At 43.6% G+C, this 20,065-nt stretch overlaps 1 protein-coding gene across 1 annotated transcript in view; it reads right to left on the bottom strand.

The window, feature by feature from the left end:
- LOC115083385 (lipoxygenase homology domain-containing protein 1-like) overlaps positions 1-20,065 on the bottom strand; it is a 456,290-nt gene that overhangs the window by 281,276 nt on the left and 154,949 nt on the right. The window contains exons 8-10 of the mRNA XM_029587186.1: positions 19,060-19,138; positions 934-1,065; positions 588-769 (exon numbers count right to left, since the gene is read on the bottom strand). Of these exons, the coding sequence (XP_029443046.1) occupies positions 588-769; positions 934-1,065; positions 19,060-19,138 (393 nt within the window). The remainder of the gene's footprint in view (positions 1-587; positions 770-933; positions 1,066-19,059; positions 19,139-20,065) is intronic.

Genomic DNA, 20,065 nt, shown 5'->3' with positions numbered 1-20,065 from the left:
ATCCTTTCTGTGAAGAAATATTTTCTAATGCTATTTCAGGTTTGCTCCCCTTTAAAGCCTCCTATCATGACCTCTTGCTCTAGATTTACTTCCTATGAATTATTGATACATTTGAGGTGCCTGAAGGTTTCATTCATACCCCCGCTCTCTCTCCTCTAGGGCATACATATTAGACCCTTATGTTTCGTCTCAATAGAGCTTTTTGTCTGGAGCTCTGTACCATTTTAGTAGCTCTTCTCTGAACTGCCTCTACTCAGAGCAAGGATGACCAGTGCACAATGGCAGAAGCCATAGTAACAAAAGGAAAAGAAATCCTGGCCAGCTATAAATGAATGCTTATGGCACCAGAGTCTGGTGGATACTGCTTCCACTTTATCTGGGAGCCCAAAAGAGCAAGAAGAAACTGCTGGGCAGAAAAAAATGCAGCTATGTCATGTTTCTCCAGACATTGCAATTCTCTTTATGAGTAATTTGGTGCATCCCCATTAAAATAAGGAAGAAATGTATATATTTTGCTCAACCCAAGGCTAGAATGCTTGGTAACATGTTTCTCTTGGTTCCACAAAAATGTATGTTTATACACTCACCAAAAATGGATTATTTTTCAGATCCATTGCTTTCTGTGCAGAGGACCTCCCATGTCTTCCAAACAGAACCACGTTAACATCTGGCATCTTGTCTACTCTGGATGCACCATTCAACCACATATGCCACTGACCTCTGCTTACAGTATCAAAGGCTTTCACTGCTTCAGACATCACCTTTATGTCTATCAAAAAAAATGTAAATGTATATGGAAATAAGTGCTGGGTACATGACTGTGAAGAATACAGTGCAATGAATGGGAATGCATATGCATTTTTTTTTTATAAAGTCTGCTACTCTCAGTTTTCTTTAGGCTTAAACAATAAAAATAACATTGCAAAATCATACCTTGAACTGGAATAGCTAGCTCAGTAAAATCTTTTTCTGAATGTTTTCTGATCCAGTCATTGTGAACAAAGGTGTTTTGGGTAGAAGGGAAAAGATCATCTTCCACAATTACCTTTTGCAGAAACCAATCACCTAGTGAAAATAATAAAGTATATTCAAGTAAGACTCAATTCATCCATTTCTCCGCGGCTAGAGGCAAAAAGCTATTTGGGCAGCAAATAAATATGTTTGCTATTTAAATTCACTGGAGGGATTGTTCGTAGACCAAATAGAAGAGAGTAGGGCAAAAAAAAAAAAAAAAGGCATTTTAATGAAGCATTTCAGGCCTGCTCAGCTCCCAGTCATGGAATTATAGGAGCTGCCTCATTTCCCTATACATAGGTCTCTTCTCTCTTTGTATGCTATAGAAAAAAAGTAGGCAGATCACTGTGAGCATGCTTAGGCAGTAATGTCAGCACAGTTTAAGTGCAAAAAAAAGCCTAAAATACCTACTTACACATCTATCCCAACATTGCTTCATCAGCCTACTTATCAAAACACAGTTTTTTGCCCCATTTCCATAGGAATCAATGAGGAAAATTCCAGCACTGACACATGCAAATCCCTACTATTCAGAGTCAGGAAAAGGTATATGGTCCAGTGAATGCTATTCCTTTATACAGAATACAACTGAGAAGGAAGGATGCAGACTTAAGACTGATAGGAAAATAGTGTGTGTGTGTGTGTGTGGGGGGGGGGGGGGGTTGTTTTTCATTTTTTTTAACACATGCTGGCCTTGCTCGTCAGCCGATCCTTCTGCCACCACCACCCCCACACACCCCTACACACACACACACACACACATGTTAAGTGCTCCATCACTGCAGCACCTACCCAGCTTGCTCAGCAATTGTGCCAGAAAATAGGTGATTCCTCCATCCATCCCACTGTTGTAAATACTCTGCCACCTTCTACAACACAAGCTTGATATATAATGTAGCCCCTTTTTCAGGGTCTTCCATTTGTGGAAGAAAGGGCTACCAGTACCTATGGGCACTGCTGAGTTCTTGCAAACTTTCTGCAGTCCCAAAAGGTTCTTCCAGATGGTGCAGAGCAATCTGCTCCTAGCCCAAGGGATTATATAGAACAGTGACTCAATATATAGTCCCCAATTTTGTGTTGTTCCAAATTTTACTATGACAAAAATAGTGGCAGATAAAATTCCTCTTCCAGCAAATGCAGATAAAACCAGGATTCATAGTCACTTAAAATGTACCAAGAATGCAGTGCTTAGAGCTCCTAAAATCACATAGGCCTTTCTTGCCTCTCAAGACTTCTTTAAGAGAAAACATGTGATCCTCTGTTGATTTCTGTTATGGTTAATGGTGTTTGGGTGGATCCTTGGACACTGTGGCAGCTGACCACGCCCATGGGGGGCAGCCCCATGGGGGACAACGGTGTCAGGCTAGACTCCGGACAAACAAATACAGATTGAATCTTTTATTAGACAGTTTGAATGACCCCCAGAGGTGGCAGTAGTGAGTAGAGGTGTAGAGCCTGGCTGGGCGTGTCTCTCACAGAACGCTGAAACAGCGGATCCTTTGTAGAGCAGTGCTGTAGTGGAAAGAGACTGAGAGTTATGAGCATACAATAAGATTAGCATTCAGAGTCCCAAGAAGAATTAGGAGAGCTCCGAGACAGGGAGAGCAGGCCCTCGAGGAGTGAGTACCTGATCCCTTAGAGCAGAGAGACTCAGTGGTGTTGTACTCACTAGCAGTAGCAGAGATTCCACTAGACGAGAGGTCTGGCACCGGAGCAGAGAGCAGGCCCTCAAGGAGCGAGTACCTGATTCCGGCGAAGCAGTACTGTAGAGAGAGATGTCTTCTGTACTCACTGATGATGACTGTAAGTTAGTTCTTCCAAGTAGAAGGTTAGAAGTAGCAGGCAGCGACACAGGGAACGTGGGCGCTCAAGGAGTGAGTACCGGTTTCTTGATAGCACCTGAAAGAAGCAGAGAGGCCCCCGAGGAGCGGGTACCCCGTTAGCAACCCCGAAGAGTTGTAAGAGTTCCAGGTAGAGCTGGAGTGGCAGAGTAGCTTAGGAACAGAGAGTGAATCTCATCCGTACAAATCCTGTTGCTAACTCAACAAGCTAGCAAATACTGTAGGCAGATATACCCTAGAGTTGTGACGTCAGAACAGGGGGACGCCCCTGAGGTTCACGCCGTGAAGTTAAAGATGAAGGTGGCGTGCGAGCGCGCGCCCTAGAGGTACCTTGCAGGAGAATGGTGGAAGGCAGCACCAAAGCCAGTCCGGAGATGCCAGAGAGAACGGCAAGCAGAGACCGTGGCGGTCATCAGTCCAAGGTGAGCGGGAGGAGCTGCAAGTAGAGAGAGGTAGGCGGGACAAAGCTGTCGAAGACCGATGAATGAAACAATTTCACAGACTCTCTCTCTCTAATACCTAACCTCTATATTTCTTTGGACTTGGCTCTCCTATCCACTCTTGGATGGATAACCTCCTTTTGATGCAGATACAGATTTTTCAGCAAATTACACCACCACTTCAATTCTGTCTCAGGATGAAGGAGCCCTTGTTCAGTTCTTCAACTTAGGGTGGGAAGACAATCTCCCCTTTTTTTCCAGCTCCTCTCAGGCCAATCAGTCAACCTGCCTCTCCACTCAAACTCCTTCATCTCCTATGCTACACATTCCCTCTAGTGACTTTGAGTGAGTACATTTATAGTATCAAGAAGATCCTACCCTTTAGGGATGAATCATGCAAATAAATCCACAAGCCAACAACTTCCAGAACATACCACCTTTGCTAAAATCCTAGTATGCCTTACAATAGTGACTAGCATAGTGCTATTCAAGCTAGAATTCCCTGAACACATCCTGCTACCAGTGCTGTGAACAGGGATGGAATGAACCATGCTATACATCAATTAATGGACAGACATTGGGGCCAAAGATTATTTCCATTTCCTCTTCTTACTTCTCTAAAGTTTGGAGTAATTCAGGTCTAATATTGTTCCTTTTATCATGGGTTCCATTAACATTTTCTGTGGAGAGCCCCTTGAATGTAGTTCAGGATCTCTCTACTAATTGATTTTTCAGATGGGATACTGTCACGCTGAGTGAATACTGGACGGTTGTTAATTTGACTCAGCCTATCTTCTTGTGCAAACACAAGATATACTTTAATAGGTGGCAGCTGACTCACCAAGAGACAAGGTCTTAATCCTGATCAACCACCTCCCCCTTTGGGTTGAGCACGTAGTCTCTGGCGGCCAAAAGAACTTACAGGCTGAATTGAGAGCAAAGCAGAGTCGAAGTCTAAGCTGAGGTCAGGGCAGGTTGAAAGTGAGGCAAAATCCATGTCCAGTCTGAGGTCAAGTCATACTGACAGCAATGTGACATCGAAGTGTAGGCTAAGGTCAAAGGACACGAGGCAATCCAGGGGGAAGAACACAATAGGAGTGACAGTAATGGGCAAAGCAGGAATACACAGAGATAAAACAGGAACAAAATAGGAACACACAGGGATAAACCAAAAATAAGACAGAAACATATGGCAAAAAGACAGGAAAAAAATTGTAATGAAACTAGGGGCACACTGTAGCAACTAGCACTGAAGAAAAAGCAGGAAACCTTTTGTAAAGGTATTGAGTGGTAGTTCTGAGCTTCCATTATGCTAGGCAGGAAGTGATGTCATCAGAGCATGTTCTAAACAGCAGGGCCTATAAAAAGGGCTCAGGAACTGCAAGACGTTTAGCCATGTTCCTGGGAAGCTGCATGATGCCAGAAATGCTTCAGAGTAGAGGTGAAGAGTGTTATAGATACAGTATTTGACAGTAAGAACATAAGAAATTGCCATGCTGGGTCAGACCAAGAGTCCATCATGCCCAGCATCCTGTTTCCAACAGAGGCCAAACCAGGCCACAAGAACCTGGCAATTACCTAAACACTAAGAAGATCCCATGTTACTGATGCCAGTAATAGCAGAGGCCATTCCCTAAGTCAACTTGATTAATAGCAGTTAATGGACTTCTCCAAGAAATTATCCAAACCTTTTTTAAACCCAGCTACACTAACTGCACTAACCACATCCTCTGGCAACAAATTTCAGAGCTTATTTGTAAGTTGAATGAAAAATAATTTTCTCTGATTAGCCTTAATTTTGCTTCATCTAACTTTATGGAGTGCCCCCAGTTCTTCTATTATCTGAAAGTGTAAATAACCGATTCACATCTACTCATTCAACACCTCTCATGATTTTAAACACATCTATCATCTCCCCCCTCAGTCATCTCTTCTCCAAGCTGAACAGCCCTAACCTCTTCAGCCTTTCCTCTTAGGGGAGCTGTTCCATCCCCTTTATCATTTTGGTCGCCCTTCTCTGTACCTTCTCCATTGCAACTATATCTTTTTTGAGATGTGGCAACCAGAACTGTACACAGTACTCAAGGTGCGGTCTCACCATGGAGCGATATAGAGGCATTATGACATTTTCCGTTTTATTAACCTTTCCCTTCCTAATAATTCCTAACATTCTGTTTGCCTTTTTGACTGCTGCAGCACATTGGCCAGTTAAAATCTCCCAACATCTCCTTCCCCTTCATTCTTACTTTTTTGATGTTTTCAAATAGATTTTTGTCCAGTTCTTTCATCTATATCAGAGGTTTGTACACCATACTATGTAAATGGAAATTTAATCTCCCTTTTCCATGATGTCTCACAGCACCTTTCCTTTCCACATGTACTCTGCATTTCAGTTGCTTTGATACTTTTTTTTTTTACATACAGGCCGATACAGTAAAGTCCGCGGGAGAGCAGTGCGCGCACCGGCCACTCGCCGGTGCCGCGATTCAGTATTTAAATTAGGCCTGGCGGTAAAAACGGGCAAAAGGAGCGGCGGATGTCAGCGGGTTTGACAGACGACACTCAATTTTGCCGGCGTCGGTTCTCAAGCCCGCTGACAGCCATGGGCTCGGAAACCGGACGCCGGCAAAATTGAGCGTCCGGTTTTCGGCCCAAATTCAAAATTTTTTTAAAAACTTTTTTTTACTCTTCGGGACCTCCGACTTAATATCGCCATGATATTAAGTCGTAGGGTGCACAGAAAAGCAGTTTGTACTGCTTTTCTGTGCACTTTCCCGGTGCTGGAAGAAATTAGCGCTGACCTTTGGGTCGGCACTAATTTCTGAAAGTAAAATGTGCGGCTTGGCTGCACATTTTACTTTCTGTATCCCACGCGCATACCTAATAGGGCCATCAACATGCATTTGCATGTTGAGGGCGCTATTAGGTGCCGCGGGATGGACACGCGTTTTCCTCCCCTTACTGAATGAGGGGTAAGGAAAAACGCGCGTCCAAGAGCAGGCTAACAGTGCACTCCGTTGGAGCGCACTGTACTGTATCGGCCTAATATAGAGCTACTCATTCTGTTTTACTGCCATTTTTATCCTTCCTGAACAGAGTATAACCTGGTATGCTTGGATTCCATTCATGGGACTCATTGAACTACTCTCCATAATATGGAAAATGTTTAGATCTACCTTTACTATTAGGGCTTGGAGCTCTGGAATTCTATTGCCCAGACTAGGAACATGTGTGTTTATAGTCTTCCAGCTTTTTCTACTCAATATGTTTACATACCATGTAGTCTCATACCTGCTTCCCTTCTCTACTGTGATGCTCAAGTGTAGCCTAAGAAGGTCCTCACTGATGCGCGCGCCGGCTATACAAAATCCATAGCCTTGCGCGCACCAATCCAGGTTTTTAGCAGATACGCGCGGCTCGGCGCGTATCTACTAAAATCCAGCGTACTTTTGTTTGCGCCTGGAGCGCAAACAAAAGTAGGCTATTCGCGCTCCTTTTAAAATCCGCCCCAATATGTATTACGGGCATTACATTACTGACATACCAGATCTTGTAAACATGGAGTATGTACTGAACAGATTCTGAAAAAAAGAAATATAAATCTGTATCATCAAATTGTTGAACTATTTAAAGTATTGCCAACATGGTTAAATAGTGAGGTGAAAGAGGCTATTTTAGCCAAAAGATCTTCATTCAAAAATTGGAAGAAGGATCCATCAGAGGAAAATAGGATAAAGCGTAAGCATTTGCAAGTTAAATGTAAAACATTGATAAGACAGACTAAGAATTTCAAAAGAAGTTGGCCGTAGAGGCAAAAACTCATAATAAAAACTTTTTAAAATACATCTGAAGCAGAAAGCCTGTGAGGGAGTTGGCTGTACTGTTAGATGATTGAGGGGTTAAAGGGGCACTTAGGGAAGATAAGGCCATTACGGAAAGACTAAACAAATTCTTTGCTTTGGTGTTTACCGAAGAGGATGTTGGAGAGATACCCATTCTGGAGACAGTTTTCAAGGGTGATGATTCAGATGAACTAAACCAAATTATGGTGAACCTGTAAGATATAGTAGGCCAGATTGACAAACTGTAGAGTAGTAAATTGCCTGGAGTGGAAGGTATACACCCCAGAGTTCTGAAAGAAGTAAAAAATGAAATTTCAGACTTATTAGTAAAACTTTGTTACCTATCATTAAAAATAACCAATGTACTTGAAGACTGGAGGGTGGCAAATGTAACCCTGATATTTAAAAAGGGTTCCAGGGGAGATCCAGAAATCTATAGACTAGTGAGCCTGACTTCAGTGCCTGGAAAAATCGTGACAACTGTTGTAAAGAATAAAATTACAGAACATTTAGATATATATGGTTTCATGGGACACAGCCATCATGGTTTTACCTAAGGGAAGTCTTGCTTCACAAATCTCCTACATCTTTATGAAGGGGTAAATAAACATGTGGACAAAGGTGAACCAGTAGATGTGGTATATTTGGATTTTCAGAAGGCATTCAACAAAGTCTCTCATGAGAGCTTATAAGAAATCTAAAAAATCATGGGATAGGAGGAGATATCCTTTTGTGGATTGCAAACTGGTTAAAAGATAGGAAACAGAAAAGTAGGATTAAATGGTTTGTTTTCACAGTGGAAAAAGGTAAACAGTGGAGTGCCTCAGGGATATGATCTGGAAAGAGGCATGATGTGTGAGGTGCTTAAATTTGCAGATGATTCAAAATTTTGTGGAGTAGTTAAATCTCAAGTGGATTGTGATAAATTTCAGGAGAGCCTTGTGAGATTGGAAGGATGGGCGTCCAAATGGCAGATGAACTTTAATGTGGACAAGTGCAAGGTGTTGCATATAGGGAAAAATAACCCTTGCTGTAGTTACACAATATTAGGTTCTGAATTAGGAGTTTCCACCCAGGAAAGAGATCTAGGCATCATAGTGAATAACACATTGAAATTGTCAGTTCTGTATGCTGTGGTGGTCAAAAAAACAAACAGAATGTTAGGAATTATTAGGAAGGGAATGTTGAATAAAATGGTGGATGTCTTAATGCCTCTGTATCACTCCATGGTGAGAAAGCACCTTGAATACTGTGTGCAGTTCTGGGTGCTGCATCTCAAAAAAGTATAGAGAAGGGTGACAAAATGATAACGGAGATGGAATGGCTCCTCTATGAGGAAAGGTAAAGAGGTTAAGGCTGTATAGCTTGGAGAAGAGACAGCTGAGGGGGTTTATGACAGAGGTCTACAAAATCATGAAAAGACTTGAACGGGTAAATGTGAGTCATTTATTTACTCTTTCAGATAATACAAGGACTAGGGGTCACCCCATGAAGTTAGCAAGTAGCTCATTTAAAACAAACTGGAGAACATTCTTTCTCACTCAACACATAATTAAGCTCTGGAATTCATTGCCAGAGGATGTGGTTACAACAGTTATTGTAGCTGGGTTTACAAAAGGTTTGGATAAGTTCCTAGAGCAGAGTCCGTAAACTGCTTTTAATCAATAAGGATTAGTAGCTTGGGATCTATTCATTTAGGGGTAGATTTTTAAAAAATACGCCTGCGCGTACTTTTGTTTGCACAAACAAGAGTAGCCACGCGTATCCTTTAAAATCCGGGGTCGGCACGCGCAAGGCTGTGCAAAATCGGCAGCCTACGTGCGCCGAGCCGCGCAGCCTGCCTCCATTCCCTCCGAGGTCGCTCCGAAATTGGATCGGCCTCGGAGGGAACTTTCCTTCCACCCCCCCCCCCCCCCCCCCCCCCGCACCTTCCCCTCCCTTTCCCTACCTAACCCACCTTCTCAGCCCTATCTAAACCCCCCCTACCTTTGTTGGAAAAGTAACTTGCACGCACCAGCTGTGCGATTCCCCGGCCCGGGAGCAGTTTCGGAGACCTCGGCCATGCCCCCGAAATGCCCCCGAGCTGGAACCATGCCCGCGGCCCCGCCCCCGGATGACACATCGCCGCAACACGCCCCCGACGTGCCCTTGACACGCCCCCCAGGAAAGCCCCGGGACTTACACGTGTCCTGGGGCTTGCGTGCGCCGCCGAGCCTATTCAACATAGACTCCGCGCACGCAGGGGGAACTTGGGGCAGGTTTTCGTGGGGTACGTGCTTATCTTATGCGCGTACCCCTTTGAAAATCTGCCCCTTAATGTTTGGGTACTTGTGTCTTGGTTGTCACTGTTGGACACAGAACACTGGGCTTGACACACCCTTGTTCTGACCCAGTATGGCATATCTTATTTTCTTATGTAACAATATGGTCTATTGTAGTGTTATGATAAAAAAAAAAACAAGAGATTCTACATGTTAAGTATTGATAACTAGGGATGTGAATCGTGTGATCGATCGTCTTAACGATCGATTTTGGCTGGGGGGGAGGGAAATCTGATCGTCATGGGTTTTTTTTTTTTTTTAAATCGTAAAAAATCGTAAATCGGGGGAGGTCGGGAAAACCGGCACACCAAAACAACCCTAAAACCCACCCCGACCCTTTAAAACAAATCCCCCACCCTCCCGAAGCCCCCCAAAATGTTTTAAATTACCTGGGGTCCAGTGGGGGGGTCCCGGCGCGATCTCCCGCTCTCGGGCCATGGCTGCGTTAATAGAAATGGCGCCGGTGGCCCTTTGCCCTTACCATATGACAGGGCAAAGGTAGCGCCGGCTCCATTTTGGTTCCTGTCACCCGACGTCATGAGTGCAGGAGATCGCTCCCGGACCCCCGCTGGACCCCCAGGTACTTTTGGCCAGCTTGGGGGGGCCTCCTGACCCCCACAAGACTTGCCAAAAGTCCAGCGGGGGTCCAGGAGCGACTTCCTGCACGCGGGCCGTATTGCCAATATTCAAAATGGCGCCGGCGCTACTTTTGCCCTCACTATGTCGACATAGTGAGGGCAAAATGGCCTCACTATGTCGACATAGTGAAGGCAAAAGTAGCGCTGGCGCCATTTTGCCCTCACTATGTCGACATAGTGAGGGCAAAAGTAGCGCAGGCGCCATTTTGAATATTGGCAATACGGCGCGCGTGCAGGAGGTTGCTCCCGGACCCCCGCTGGACTTTTGGCAAGTCTTGTGGGGGTCAGGAGGCCCCCCCAAGCTGGCCAAAGGTCCCTGGGGGTCCAGCGGGGGGCCGGGAGCGATCTCCTGCACTCGTGACGTCGGGTGACAGGAACCAAAATGGAGCCGGCGCTACCTTTGCCCTGTCATATGGTAAGGGCAAAGGGCCACCGGCACCATTTCTATTAATGCAGCCGTGGTCCGAGAGCGGGAGATCGCGCCGGGACCCCCCCCCCCCCCACTGGACCCCAGGTAATTTAAAACATTTTGGGGGGCTTCGGGAGGGTGGGGGATTTGTTTTAAAGGGTCGGGGTGGGTTTTAGGTTTGTTTTGGTGTGTCGGTTTTCCCGCCCTTCCCCGATTTACGATTTTTTTGACGATAAATCGGGGGAATTGTTATTGTATCGCGGCTCTAACGATTTTTGACGATTTAAAATATATCTGACGATTGTTTTAAATCATCAAAAAACGATTCACATCCCTATTGATAACTGCCAAACTATTCATATTTATTTCTCCCATTTATTTTAGAAGGGCCCAGTTCAAGTCTTCAAAAATGGAGGAAAATAAGGAGTACAGAGGGCCACAATACCATATCTGATCCAAAAGAACCTTATTTATATAAAGTTTTGATCCTACTGTGTCTTCAGGAAAAGCTTCTTGAGCTACCTCTCTCTTCTCCACTCCACACACAAGTACACATGAGGTGGATTGATGTTTTTTATGACTCAACAGTGACTCAGCTAATTGTGGCCAAACCCCATTTTCTCCCACCTCACCTAGCTACAGTACAATCCTAATTTAACTTTTTTCATCAAATAAACTTGAAATGATTTTAACATTGAAAAATAAAATCTTTATGTATTTGTGGAAAAAGCTAAATAAAGCCTATTCTGTGCTCTAAGTTCTGTTTTTTCATCCTCAGACTGATTTATTTTACACTGAAAAACCTCCTCACTGCAGGTTTCCATCAATAGAACCATAATATTTAACCAACATTCGGAACTTCTGATTTGCAAAAATAATCTATTTTCAATGTCACAGCCCCTGTTTTGGTACAATACTTATGAGCAGAGCAGAGGTGCACACACCAAATCACATGAATTAAAAAAAGGGGAAGTAGTGTGGATGAGAAACAACAGTCAAAGAATAATTAAAGAATTTACTAAAAGCAACAAATATTTCAGTTTCCTCTAATTAAAAAAAAAATGTAAGCCACATGTCAAATGTAACTATAAAATAAAAAAAAGAGGTGAAAATATGCAAAAGGATACATAAAATAATGGATAGAATCAGTATCAGAATTGTGATGTGTTATACTGAAATAATCTGCTGCCTCTTGCCCTCAATGGGCTTCAACAGATGTCAGACGTTAGCACTGATATTTAGATCATCTACAGATTAATTTTTAAATTAAAATCCCACAAACAAACATTTTCCATAAAGCAAGGCCAGTTCTCAATGCCTGGGCCTCTTCCCAGGGTCAGGATTAGGCCTCTTGGCTCGGCCCCAGCATCAGGCTGTGGTCTGAGCCCTGGCCATGGCTGAGGCCAGTCATCTAGACCTGGTCTCTGGGCTGGGCTGCAATGTTGGGGCTTGCATCCAGGCCTGGCCTAGGCTTTGGAATCTGGCCTCTGGGCAAGGCCCTTGGTGTCAGGGCAGGGTCGGGGCCGAGGCAATGGCATTGGGTTTGGGTCCAGGCCAAGGCCCCAGCATCAGCACCTGGCCTCTGGGCCATGGTGTCAGGCCTGTGTCTAGACCCTGACCTAGGCCAAGGCCCAAGTATCAGGACTTGGTCACTGGGCTGGGCCCTGGCTTGAGGGCTGGGTCCCAGCCGAGGCCATGGCATCAGAACCTGGCTTCCAGGCTGGCCACAGCATTAGGCCTGGCCAATGCCTAGGACTCATCTGCAGATTCTCCCAGACCAAGTAACTGGGGGTAGAGGAGGATCCTGGCCCCCTGGCATTTTTCTGGGTGGGAGGGATTGGTGGGGGGGCACTGGAGACCCTGAGATACCCTGTTTCTTTTTATTTTCTTTTTTTTTTTTTTAGATGGGAATCAATGTTTATTTCATTTTTTTTAAACTAAAGAAATGAATAAACATTACACAAAACCAAATTATTGGGGGGAAAGCTTCCCAAAAATGAAATAAAAAAATAAAATAACATTTTCCCCTTTCCAACCCTTAGTGCGCATGACCCAGACCCCATGAGTGAGGAGGAGGTGCAGAGGGAGCCTGACTCCACTGCTTTTAGCAGCCTCATAATTCAGGATTTGTGGCTCTATTTTTGAAACTCAAAGCAGCTCATCTGGCAATTGCTCCTCTGCCAGTTGGCTTTGGAAGCTATAACAAGGGTCCCCTGCTTCTTCTCCAGACAACTGATAGCCTCTCTTTAACCTTTTTCTCCTGGCTAATTGCTGAAGAAAGTAACAAAGCTTGAGCTTCTCCTTTTAGCTGGTGATGTCAGATTTCAGTGTGCAGACCAGGGAAGGATGACAAGCAGCTCTCAGAGGAGGAGGAGGAGGAAGGTGCAGGAATCCCATTTATTATTGTTTGTGCTAGGTTGATCTTAATTGAAAAAAAAGAATAAATGGTAGGAATGTGCAGGCAAAAAAAAAATGTGTTTTCGTTATTGGTTTCATTTTTGGGAGGTTTTTTCCCCACAAATTTCAATTTATGGATTGCTTGATTTGTTTGATTTGTCTGAAAAAAAAGAATCAAGCAACTAAAAAAACCTACAAAATGGCCAAAAAATGAAAACTAGGCCTCCCTCCCTCCCACCAGCCTGGAAAAATGCTGGTGCCAGGATCCCCCCTGGCTCCCACTTACCTGGTCTGGTGAGGATCTTACTAGGCTGAAGCCTCAGACTTGCATAGGCCGAGGCTGTGGGGGGGTTCACTGTGGCCTCGGCCTACTCAAGGCCATTGACTCGGCCTAGGCTAGAGCCTGAATCCAGGCCTGACACCATAGTCCAGCCTGGAGACCGGGTGCCAACACTGGGGCCTCGGCCAAGGCCAGGGCCCGGACCAGACCCGACACCATGACCTGACCCAAGGCAAGAAACCACAACCCGGAGGCTGGGTTCTGACGCCTGGGCCTCGGCCTAGGCTGGTGCCCAAGTCCAAGCCTGACACCGCAACCCAACCCAGAGTCCAGGTGCTGACGCTTGGGCGTCGGCCCAGACCCAGATCCAATGCAGTGACCTGACCTGGAGGCTAGGTCCTGATGCCAGGGCCTAGACCCAGGCCCAATGCCAGGACCTCAGCCAAGAGGCCAGGTCCTGGTGCCTGGACCTCAACACAGGGTCAGGCCTGGATCTCGGTGTCCAGGCCTGGAAATTCTGCGATCTGTACAATGCTGAACATCAAAATGACTCCATCTGCTGGGGTGAATACGCTGGAGATAATTAACTCTGGCATGACCCCAGTGGACACCTGTCATTTGGATTTTAAGAGCCGAAAAAAAAAGCTGATGGGCTGCGGAGCTCCCAGGCCTGGACACCAAGGCCCATGCCTGACCCTGGGCCGAGGCCCAGGAGTCGGGACCCAGCCTCCTGGCCTAAGCCCTGGCATCGGGCCAGAGTCCGGGCCTATACCCCGGCATCAGGACCCTGCATCCAGGTTGGGTCATGGCATCGGGGCTGGGCTCAAGCCTCGGCCCAAGTGTTGGGACCCAGCCTCCGGGTTAAATCATGGTGTTGGACCTGGGCTCAGGCCCTGGCCTGTGCCCAGGTCTTGGCAACAGGACCTGGCCTTCATTGGATACCTGATGGATCAGATAAGTTTTTTTTTGAGGTCTCGGCCACGACCCCAGCATCGGCCTGTGCCTCTGTCAAGACCCCTGATTTACGCTTGGGCAAAGGCTGTGGACCTGCTTTGGGCCTTAGCCTATGCCCGAATGCGACGCTGATGCCCTGGTCTAGGTTGGAAGCTGGGGCCTCGCCTCGTGCATAGGCCATGGCCCCTTTCTTTGGGTTTGTTTCATTCGGGGGACCCCCAATTTTGTTTGGGGCCCTCCAAATGAAATAATTTACTCTTATTTGTTGCGTTTTGCATTTTCGTTTTAAACAAATGCACATCCCCCATAAATGGTTGCTGCTTTTCAGCCATGGAAAATGCTCTAATATCTTTAAAGGGACGATACATTTACAGCAATACAAGTAAGTAATCCAGCATTACTTTTGCAACCCCTGGACCTTTGTCCCTTCACAGGATCCCAAAGTCAACACCTCAAATTGGGTTTTAGTTTATAATTTTCCTTTCCTGATGGTAAACCTCGCTGAAAGTCCAAGATTCCCTGTCGGGAGTGGTGATGGGTGGGAAGGGGGGAAGGGGGGGGTGTGTGTGCAGATTATCTTCTAGGCCCTGAGTGCTGTTCAATAGTTAATGTGGAATTGATTGGGATGCTTAATTAATGTCTCTTGTATACAGTACTAATAATCACACAGGAAGCATTTAATGATTTCCAACTTAACATTTACTGATTAAAGATGGAAATTTGATGAAAATATTAAGTTACAAGTTCTTAATATTTAGATCTATTTTACAGCTTCAAATCTAATAAATTGGTGACTTTCAGCTTCCAGTTAATGTATTCTGTTACTGATGTCAAATAGTTTTCTTATCTCTAATCCATTCCAATTAATGGGGTAGTTTTTAAGCTTTCACCCGCAATTTGATAAATGAGATCATATCCGAATTTAGGTGTACTAATTCAAAGTCCCATTTCTCTTACCTGTGATGGGGCTTCACACCCTTCACTAAACATTTTGGAGATTTTTGCATTTTTATCAGTTCGTACCAGAGGGATATCCCTCCATTCTGGAAGGGCTGGCTTACCCAGTGATTTCTACCTGCAACTTAGGTAACAGTGGATCAGAATCAACAGTGAGAAGTTTTTTATCCATTTTTTTGAAGAAGGGATTTTTCTTGGCCTAATCTGTATCTCTTGATTTTTTTTTTTTAATTTATTTAAACATTTTTATATACCGGCATTAGTTGTGGACATCATGCCGGTTTACATCAAAACTGGTAAAGTATGGAAGTTACATTTTAACAGGGAATTAGAAACTGGGAGGAGGGTAAATAATTAAATAGGATAGACGAGAAATAACAGTAACATTAACATTAACATGGTTCCTCGGTGTGAACGAGGAACCATGTTAATGTTGATGATTGATGATTTTGGAGGAGAAGAATTTTCTCACCCTCTTTGGAGACAGCTTACTGAACACTGATTCAGACCGGCTAAGGAGAGCTGGGATAAAGTGCACAACAGAGAGAGAAACTGTGGCCTTGGGGGTAATCATCCTTTTACTGTTCATGATTTTCATAGTCTTGGCTTGGATTTTATTTTTCAGGTTGAATTAAAACGGTTCCATTTTGTTGAACAACAGTACCAGCTCCATGCAGTGTTATTTATTTGGTGCCTTTCTAATCACTGAAACTCTTCTACAGTGAGTATCCGCTGGTCAGTGAGAGAGATGTGGGTGAATTTTAGTGACTGTGTTGAGCATCCCTACCACTGCACAAAGGGCTCTTTCCAGGGGTTGTATACCTTTTGTCCATTTCTTCAGTCATTCTCTTTACTTCCCTTGTTGGTACCTGAAAGTAACCTCCATACTCCTCTCTTCAACATCCTTAACAAATTGAACAATCCTCTTTAGCAGAGACCTTTAGGATCTCTACACTTTTAATTTTAACCAGCTGGTTACAATAACAAAGTCCTGAAATATATTAGGAAAGTTATCATTTTTAAGTCAATTTTTTGGGGTACCATATTCCTGTCCAACAATGTATGAGGATTGTGATCATAGTGAATCTCTCTATCTCTCTATATATATAATTTCCTAGAGGTATGAGGTGTCACTACTGAAGAAAATCATAGTTGCCATGAGTTTTGCAGATGTGCGGACCTTTGGTGATTGATTCATTGCATAGAGTATGCTCTTGGTATCTCACCCCAAATTTTCCATGAGGAAAGTCAATTAATCAGAAATCTCATTAAAATGATTTGACCATTCTCTGCATTTCCTGCAGGTCTGGACATGAATGGATGTGTGCTGTGCTGTCAGGACATGTGCTGTGGGAAAAGGACATGTGCTGCGGTAAAAGACAGAGCAGTGACAGTTCTTGCTCTGATAAATGTATTCACAATGTGGTGGAAGAAGTGCATTGGGTGACTAAAGAGGTTAGGACTTTTCAGCTTGGAGAAGAGATGGCTGAGGGGGGATAAGATAGAGGTGTTTAAAATCATGAGAGGTCTAGAATGGGTAGATGTGAATCAGATATTTACTCTTTCAGATAATAGAAAGATTAGGGGGCACTCCATGAAGTTAGCATGGGGCACATTTAAAACTAATCGGAGAAAGTTCTTTTTTACTCAACGCACAATTAAACTCTGGAATTTGTTGCCAGAGGATGTGGTTAGTGCAGTTAGTGTAGCTGTGTTTAAAAAAGGATTGGATAAGTTCTTGGAGGAGAAGTCCATTACCTGCTATTAAGTTCACTTAGAGAATAGCCACTGCCATTAGCAATGGTAATGTGGAATAGACTTAGTTTTTGGGTACTTGCCAGGTTCTTATGACCTGGATTGGCCACTGTTGGAAACAGGATGCTGGGCTTGATGGACCCTTGGTCTGACCCAGTATGGCATTTTCTTATGTTCTTATGTTCTAATGACTGTGAGTGAGAGTGTGTGAATGACAGATAGTGTGTGACAGAGGGATTGGGTGTCAATGAGAGAGAGATAAACTGTGTTTGTGTGGGGGGATGTGGGAGTGAGAAGGAGACTATAAAAGGGGGATTTCTATGTAAGAAAATTGTAAAATTCTGCACACATTTCAAAATTCTAAAGAATTTGTCTAACAATATAACCACTATCTTTGAGTAATAATTAATTTAAAATGCAATACAGAAAGATTATTACTCAAAGATGCATAATGTTTGTTTGGTTTATTGTTTAAGAATTCCCCCAGGAGTATAATAAAAGTACATTATAAGCCCTGGTACCTCACACCACCTGCCAGATTTCCACTAGACATGACACGACCTTCACCCAACTCTTCCTGTCTCTTCACACACATCTCCTGTCCCCAGGCTCAACCCCTCTAAATTGTTCTCTTCCTCCTTCCCTCTTAGGCTCAAACTCTCCCCCAGTTCACCTTTTCCCTTCCTGGACTGGGGATAAGGAAAGTTAAGGGGAGAAGATACTAGGGATAGGTTTGTGGATTAGGAGGCAGGGGAAAGGATGCTTGGGGAGTGAGGGTAAGAGGCAGGGGAGAAGATGCTAGGGTGAGAGAACGAGGCAAAGGGGTGGAGGCGAGGGGGAAAGCAGGGGGAAGAGGGAATACACCCACCTCCTCGCTCACATGCAGAAATTATGTGCCCAACGGAAGGGCACAGCCACACATGTCCCAGAAAAAGCTAAGAGGGAACATTGCATGTGGTCTGTTAATCTTTGGGTTGAGGGTGGAGAAGGAATGGAGAACCGTGACTCCTTCATTCTTTGTTGCTGGGATGGTGGGACAGAGAAATGAATTTCCTCCTGCTAACTGGTCCACAGGAAACAGGCATTTTTAAATGGGGGAATTAGAGACTATCTGTGTACAGTCAAAGTTTAATTGCTATTCCAAGATGGGTGCTAAGCTTTTACTCTTTAACAAGCCATGGAAAATAGTCTGGAGAACATGTCATTCTTTTTTCCACAAATATGGAAAAGACTAATTTGCTTATGCTCCATCATTTACGTGCAAGATCATCCTAATTTTAGTGCAACCTCATTAATGTCATGAGGAAGCCTCTTAACATGCATGGTAAGAATTGCATAGCACACTATTTTTAGCATGCACAATACAGCCTTAGCACGCATGCTAACATTTACTGTATTAACCCCAAAATGAATTGTTCTCGTCAATTTAATCCAACATAACATGGAAAAAAACATTAGGCCAAAGTCTGGAAGCAAACTTTAAGAGCCCTGTTCTCTAATAGCATGTCCCATCTTGCACATGAAAAATTATTGAAACATAGGGCCCATAATACCCTGAATTCCAAACATAGGGCCCATAATACCCTACATTCCAAATGCAGATTCTATATTACCCTGCACTCCAAACATAGGTCCATAATATACAGTGCATTCCAAAGATAGGGCCCTGCATTCCAAATATAGGACCCATAATGCTCTGCATTCTAAACAAAGGGCTCATAATACCCTGCATTCCAAATGCAGATTCTATATTACCCTGCACTCCAAACATAGGTCCATAATATACAGAGCATTCCAAAGATAGGGCCCTGCATTCCAAATATAGGACCCATAATGCTCTGCATTCTAAACAAAGGGCTCATAATACCCTGCATTCCAAACATAAGGCCCACAATACACTGCATTCCAAACATAGGGCCCATTCCACAGGTCTGACTCCATTTGAAACACGAAAAATGAAAGAGATACAGGGGTCTTTTGTTTTATTAGGAAAAAATGAAATAAATAAAACATCATAAAATTGTGTTGTTTTTTTTAAATATGAATTTAAATGTAATAAAGATGAAAATGTTTCATTATTCCTGATTCAGATTAAATGAGGGAATGGATGTCTATGATTAATATAGCGATGCTGATATTGCACAGCAGAACTATTCAGCATATATTAGAATACATCAACATGACATTAATCTTGAATTTAAATAATTATACCTTTTTTCAAACTCTTAAACGCAATGATAAGCTGGCTCAGCTTGCCAAGGGATACAGCTTTGATTTTGAAGACATCCACCTGCAAATGAAGAAAAATCTGTTCTAAGATTGCTTATTGACAAAAAAAAAAAAATCAAAAAATCTAAACGTTTTTCTCTCCCTTGTGAAAATACCACACTTAAACATTAAAGCTTTACACTCAGTAATATATGCGGGGGTATAAATAACTGACATCTTCTCTGGCCTTGTTGTGACTTAGCACTTCAATTGGTGAGTAATAAGCATTGGGTTTTTATCAGGCATTGGACTGTGTAGCGTGCCAGTACAATTAACACCGGAGAGCTGGCAGGCAAGTGTTAGTTGATCCTGTGGATTTTGGTTCTTGCTCCTGCTGTCTCGCTTGTTAGATTCCGGAGCTGGAGGAGGGAAGGTCAAGCTCATCAGCAGTACAGTCTGCAAACCAAGAGGACTTTCTAAAAACGGAAAACACTCATCACTGTTTTCATTCGGTGGGGCTTTTTTTTTTCCTCTAAGTGCTTTTACTACTATGAACATTCAATGACCTGTGCACTTAGAGACTATTGAAACCAAATCTCATTGGCCAGCTGAAATATTCTTAAAGTATTTGAGTATTTTTTTTCTATTAATGTGCTTCTGTGTGTGCTTCTGGGTATCTCTCTCTCTCTCTCTCTCTCTCTCTCTCTATATATATATATATGTATATATATGAATATGTAGCTTTCAAAAAACCAGCCTAAAGAAAATTTTCAATAACATCACTTTTAACAGGAAACATCAAGTGACAAAATTACTAACCTCATGTATATAAAGATCTCATAAATGTGTAACAGACATTTGTAGAATACAAGTCACACAAAATTTTAATCATGGTTCAATGCCACTGAATATATCCTGCTATCTTAAAGTTAGCTGAATAAGTTTTTTTGAATAACTTTAGGACAGCCTAAACTAGCCTGGACTGACTAGCGTTAACCGGTTAAGTAAT

Source organism: Rhinatrema bivittatum, chromosome 2 (assembly GCF_901001135.1).
Source record: "Rhinatrema bivittatum chromosome 2, aRhiBiv1.1, whole genome shotgun sequence".
Classification (NCBI taxonomy): domain Eukaryota; kingdom Metazoa; phylum Chordata; class Amphibia; order Gymnophiona; family Rhinatrematidae; genus Rhinatrema; species Rhinatrema bivittatum.
The sequence above is the reverse complement of the archived record's forward strand: the minus strand, read 5'-3'. Positions and strand labels throughout refer to the sequence as shown.